At 31.0% G+C, this 6,851-nt stretch overlaps 1 protein-coding gene across 1 annotated transcript in view; it reads left to right on the top strand.

Moving 5' to 3' along the window:
• Positions 1–5,918: 5,918 nt before the first annotated feature.
• Positions 5,919–6,851, top strand: part of LOC110039466 (ACT domain-containing protein ACR3-like) — a 1,312-nt gene continuing 379 nt past the window's right edge. The window contains exons 1-3 of the mRNA XM_020744538.1: positions 5,919–6,002; positions 6,195–6,240; positions 6,482–6,847. Coding sequence (XP_020600197.1) covers positions 5,935–6,002; positions 6,195–6,240; positions 6,482–6,847 — 480 coding nt within the window. The 5' untranslated portion in view covers positions 5,919–5,934. The remainder of the gene's footprint in view (positions 6,003–6,194; positions 6,241–6,481; positions 6,848–6,851) is intronic.

Consider the following 6,851-nt stretch of genomic DNA (forward strand, 5'->3'; position numbering starts at 1 on the left):
CTCGGGGGCGGCGGGGGGGGGAGCCGTTCACGAACAAAGAGTCATTTTGACAATCCTAATCATGTAGCATTAGATGTTAATGATTGGGGTAAGATTTAAAACATCATTTAAATCTAATTTAATAATTTTTATTCTATTTTCTTAATTAATACTTTTAATTGATTATAAATCTTTGTAGCCTTATAGTCAATTAATATGTTTAAAAATACTACTCATCAAAGAACTATATGTATATATATATATATAATTGATTAGTAGTATTTCGAGCCGAACACGACGAACAAATATTTGTGCGTGTTGTTCATGTTCGGCTCGTTAAGATATATAAACTCGGCTATAGATATTTACTTTAACAGTTTAAATTACATAATTATGTCATTTTTTTTTCTGTCAATTACATAAAAAACCCTCATCATAATTTTTACCCTATTTATAAAAAATTTCTCTCTCTCTTTAAATAATATTAATTTGAATTCCGAATCACAAGGTTTGAAGTAATTCCAGAAACGGAATGCTGCAAATTCGGAAACAAGAAAATAAAGAAATCCCACGAATAATTTCTAAAAATACGTTCTGATAACTAATTCATAAAGATTATATATATATATATATATATATAGTCCACAACGGAAACCAAGCAATCCGGCGAGGAAATGGAGGAAGGTGTAATCAAGAAAGAAATTATAATTAGGGCTAAAGAATTAATAAATAACTTTAAAATACCAATTTAAATAAATAAATATATGAATATATATATATAATCTCCGTCGACGGCTCCGTTATCATCTTAATCAAATCGTGTTCCAGCTCTCAGTTACCGTGCAGACTTCTCTTCCTTCTTCCTCTCCGCTTCTGTTGGTTACTGTATGTACTTCGTTCCTTCATTTCAAATTAATACTTAGTATTATTTCATATATCTTATTATATTAAGGCCTCCATTGAGAAAAATAAAAAGAAAAGTTATCATTTCCAGAGACGCAACAATGGCTCATGGTTGCCCCTACTTCGACATTGACCACTATATATATATATAATATAACTAAATTCTATAAGTATATAGTATTTATATAAGTAATAGTAATATAATACCACAGATAAAATACCCTAACAGCGATCCGCGGCTCCCATTCTCGTCTCGAAAGTTCTGGGGTGCGGCTACCTTTCGCTCCTCTCAAAATCTCGAAAGGCTCCTCCTCTGATCCTCTCAAAATCGCGGAAGGCTCTCTAGTTTCATGTTCATCTGCTAATATCTACTTTTATTTCTCCTCGGATAGTTAGCGTTAGCTCGACTGCTCGGTTTTCTTGATTGGTTGCTCGATATTCTTGCTTGGTTGCTTGTTTACTTACAGAGATACCTCTTAGCTTAAATTTTCTTAAATTTCTTTTAAATTTACTTAGATTTTTTACTTAGATTTTTTGAGTGAAACCTAGTCTTTTAGAGTTTTGGCAGTGAAATCTCGCATATTGAATTTAGATCTGGTTTTTTATGGATGAGATCTGATAAAAGGGTTGTTGAAAACTTAAAAAATTCTGATCTATACTTCTCTTTCTCGGCAGTGTTGGTTTGATTGATTGGTATTCTTGCTTGGTTGCTTGATATTCTTCGACGGCTGCTTGTTTGGATACCTAGTTGTTATATTTGAGTATCTTTTCTGTATTATTTCATATTTATCTTTAGGTATGCCTATTGTCCTAATGTTTCTTAAATTTCTTTTATTTGGAAGATTTACATACAAAGCCCTCACAGTGTATATTTTGTAATGTGTTATATAAATGAATTCCATTTAAATGGCTCATGGTAGGAAATAAAATGAATATTCTATAATGTGTTTGACCAATGAATATTCTGTAATGTGTTCATGCTCTGAGTACATAGTTAATAACGTTCAACTAGACTGGAGCCTTTGTCTAAACATTAGTTTGTCTATTAAATTTTTCCTATTTTTTCTTATGTGAATACTTGGTGAAAAGTTCCTGTTCCCATGATGGTAGTTTTTGGACTTAGATAAATGATGAGTTTCTGATTCGAAATTTGTTACGTCATATTTTTAGTTAATTAGCTTATTGAGTACATATTTTTAGCATTTAGCTTATCTTTTCTGTAATATACTATCAAATCCAATAACAACAGTTGCTTCAGAATCAGCATTTAGTACATGTGGAAGAGTTCTTAGTGATTATAGAAGCTCGCTCTCGGCAAATACGGTGAATGCATTAACATGCACTTCTAGCTGGATTAGATCTTTTATAAATAATTTTAAAACTCCTTTGGTAATTTCTCTCAACAATTAGTTTTTAGCTTTTCTTAACCTTTTAATTTTTATGTTCTTATAACTTATTATTTTATATATCTTTTGTTCCAGCAAGAATGAATGGTAGAAGAACAACTTCAGGTGACTTTACCCGAGTAGATTGATGGAGGAACAACTTCGGTACACTTCTTCTAGTTGAGCTTTGACATGCTGAACTTTATGCCTTGTTGATGGAATTATACTTTATGCTTTGTTGATGAAATTATACTTTATGATTTGTTTTTATCTCTGATTTATTGTTCTTTTTATAGATCTGATAGGTGGCTGACTGATTTTATTTTGTTGAGGTTTTCTTTCCCATAATCAGCTTCTTAGAGGCTGCATGTTTTACTTGTGGTTTATCCTTTTCGAAATTACTCTATTTGGTTTATGTAAGGTGTGGTGGTTCAAAAGAGCAGCACACCTTGTGCTCTGCTTCTCAGCAAAATATTGTTTCTTATTTTGAGAGAAGATCAGAAAATTCGGTCAATTGGGAGGAATTTCCTAGTAAAATAGCTATTAGGATGAATGATACTCATCCTGTGCTAAGCATTCCTGAACTGATGCAGATACTAATTGACTCTAAGGGCTTGAGTTGGAAGGAGGCTTGGAGCATTACTCAGAGGTATGGTTTACCATTTTTTAAAACGATTTGGATTTATACTTTGCTACATCAGAATGTGCTTATTACACTATTTTTAGAACTATGTTGTAGACAGTATTTGAAATAGTATATGATTACAACCTGGAAAGGCTAATGGATATTGTTGAGCTCTCTATCATGCATGTTCCAATTTGGATTCACATTTGTTAAGGATAGGTCTTCACGAAAATATGAAATAAATTGAACAAAGCAATATTAAATATGTTAGGCCAATAAAGAAATTTAAGAATGCAAGAGTATGTTTTTCCATCTTTATGCTATATTATTTTTAGATGTAGGTTCACAATCTATGCAGAGGTTGATGTAAAGGTATTCAAATTTGAGGGTTTATTTTTCTCGCTGTTTGTGTGAGGTTTGTATATGGGATATGGTTGCAGGAATGTGCTATTTCATTTTATCCTTATTGCTCAGGAATATTTACATACATGCTAGTCGGCTCCTATGTATTTACATATTTAACACCTAAAATTTAATTTTTACATACATACCCACCTTACACATGCATGAAAAGATGCATTTCTCTTTTTAAAAGTTAAAATGATGGTATTTTTGATGTGATGCGAATGGTTTGGGTGCTATAAATGTTAAAAAATAAAGTTTAGATGTTAGATTATGTAAATATGTAGGAATTCGGTGGTATGTATGTAATTGTCTCAATTAATTATACATCATTTTGTATGCGGGAAATTGGTGTAGTTTGTAGGCGATGACACCTTCGGAGGCGAATATACGACTTATACTTTGGGTATCATTTTAGTGTCTTCATGTCAAACTTCTCTTTATCTTTGATGGGAAAATGACGGAGTTTCATTGGATTTATATTTTTTTGGGTCATTTTTCTAAACTTTAATATTTACATTTACCATTTTTACTAATTTTTTAAAAATCAAATGCCTCTTTTTATACGTCTATGTGGTAAAAATGTAATATCCAGCTAATAGAGAATACCTACATTGGTAAGCATAAGCAATCCCAAAATATTCACTTTGTGTGTAAAATGATGTATGATCTTTCACTCAATAAAGAGCTTTACCTGACAGCCATAAACTGCTGATTATTAGCAGCCATAAATTTATATTTTTTTTTCTGCAGTTACAAATAAAGAATGGTAGCAGAGATCAACCAACGACCATCGTAGTCTCCGGTTCTACAACCTACTACACCGAAGAAAGCTGCGTATCTACTCCCGATGCTTGTCAGGAGCTCCAATGGTGTGAGCTCGTGGTTTATAAAAATTAGTTTTAGTAGTTTGAGTTGTATGTAAAACATAAGAAAACTTAAATGTTCAATACAATTTTTTTTAGATTTTGATTTTTATTTTGAGATTTTTTATTTTATATTTTGTACTCTTGTTTAGTTTGTACATTTTAAAATTTGTAATAAATTGATTCTTATTTTGTAAATTTTTGTCAAATAATATTAATATTCTTGTATAAAATTTTGTAATCAATATTGTAAAATTTTTTGAGTTTATCATTTTTTTTAAGTTAATAAATATCTGAATTTTTGTATGAAATTTCTTCTTGAAAAAATTTTAGACAAAATTATTATTTTAACAGGAGCCGACCACGGACATGAAAATATTATTCGAGCCGAACACGAACACACTTTTTACAAGCCATTTCGAACACGAGACGATTTTGAACGCGAGCCAGATTCGCACAAGCCGAACACGGGTCGAGCTTGAGCTCGTCTACAGCCCTAGAAATATCCATGTAAAAATTAAAGTTCAGACGTTAGATATATATATAAATATACAGGAATTGTGTTGCATGTTTGTAAATCTTGCCTTTCCTTTTTTGTTAAGCCTCGTGCGTGTTGTTCATGTTCGGCTCGTTATGATATATAAACTCGGCTATAGATATTTACTTTAACAGTTTAAATTACATAATTATGTTATGAGAGTTTTGACCCTATCTAAACCTTTAAAATAGGGCCCAAATTTTTTGAAATGTACCAGTTTCCTGCACTATTGAAATCACGGATAATATTAGCACACACGGATAATATTAGCATGCCGAAATGAGATTCATTAAAAAATACTTGACCTAATGCTTGAATCAACTATTATATTCTGATAAATTAAACTCTTGTAGTCTTTTATTTTTGACCTTTTTTTTTAAATAATTGTAATTACGAATCATTGCCTGTGGGAACCACATTTTATAAGACCATACATCATAATAGTATTCAACTATTACGATTGTTAGAGATCAATATATATAATTGATTAGAAGTATTTCGAGCCGAACATGACCAACAAATATTTGTGTGTGCTGTTCATATTCGGCTCGTTAACATATATAAACTTGGCTATAAATATTTACTTTAACAGTTTAAATTACATGATTATGTCATTTTTTTATTTCAATTACATATAAAACCCTCATCATACTTTTTGCCCTATTTATAACAAATTTATCTCCCTCTTTAAATAATATTAATTTGAAGTCCGAATCACAAGGTTTGAACGAATTCCAGAAACGGAATGCTGCAAATTCGGAAACAAGAAAATAAAGAAATCCCGCGAATAATTTCTAAAAATACGTTCTGATAACTAATTCATAAAGATTATATATATATATATATATATATAGTCCACAACGGAAACCAAGCAATCAGGCGAGGAAATGGAGGGAAGGCGTAATCAAGAAAGAAATTATCTCCAAATAATTAGGGCTAAAAAATTAATAAATAACTTTAAAATACCAATTTAAATAAATATATATATATATATAATCTCCGTTGACGGATCCGTTATCATCTTAATCAAATCGTGTTCCAGCTCTCAGTTACCGTGCAGACTTCTCCTTCCTCGTCTTCTTCCTCCGCTTCTGTTAGTTACAGTATGTGCTTCGTTCCTTCATTTCAAATTAATACTTAGTATTATTTCATATTTCTTATTATATTAAGGCCTCCATTGAGTCAATTTTATCATCAAGAAAAAAAAAAAAAGTTATCATTTTCAGGGACACAACAATGGCTCATGGTTGTCCCTACTTCGACATTGACTATGTTCCCCTCTACGAATACATCCCTCCGCTCGGGTAATTTTAATTGAAATTTGGATTTTTTTTTATTTTTTTAATTCCATAAATTCATATGCAACTATTGTTGTAAGAAAAAAAATGAAATTATTAATACTTAAATAGAAAAATAAATTTCTCTAATGTAAAAAATTAGTTGGTGTATTTTATTTTCATCAAGTAACTTTGAAGATTGTTGATTGTTTGTTGTAGGGTGTCTGTTGATAATGACACATGTGATGATTTTAATATCATCAAGGTAATTTATTTTCCTCTTCTACTATTAGAATATTTTCTTTCAATGATTTCTTCCTCTTGTATATTAATTTTTTTTGTTGAGATAAATGTTGTTTGTTGTAGGGTGTCTGTTGATAATGACACATGCGATGATTTTAATATCATCAAGGTTAGATGTATTTTTCTCTTCTACTATTAGAATATTTTTCTTTCAATGATTTTTTCCTCTTGTATATTAAATTTTGTTGTTGAGATAAATGCAGGTGCATGGGGCAAATAGATACGGTATCCTGCTAAAAATCATTCAAGTTATGAGCGATTTAGACCTCATCATCTACAAGTCCTACATTTCATCGGATGGCGGTTGGTTCATGAATTCTTTTCATGTTACCGACCCCCAAGGTCACAAAATTAAAGATTCAAATCTCATAAAGTATATGCAAGATTCTCTCAATCTCGTTCAAAAAGAAAAAGGATCTTGCAGCACAACTCAGGTCAAAATCAGAAACGGCAACATAGTCACCGTTAACCATTTTGGCTCAGATTGTGCCGCCCTTGAAATTACATTTTTTGATCGCCCGGGAATCTTCTCTGAGATTTGCACCTTGCTTTTCGAGCACTCTTATTTCGTAG

Source organism: Phalaenopsis equestris, unplaced genomic scaffold (genome assembly GCF_001263595.1).
Source record: "Phalaenopsis equestris unplaced genomic scaffold, ASM126359v1 Scaffold000002, whole genome shotgun sequence".
Taxonomy (NCBI): domain Eukaryota; kingdom Viridiplantae; phylum Streptophyta; class Magnoliopsida; order Asparagales; family Orchidaceae; genus Phalaenopsis; species Phalaenopsis equestris.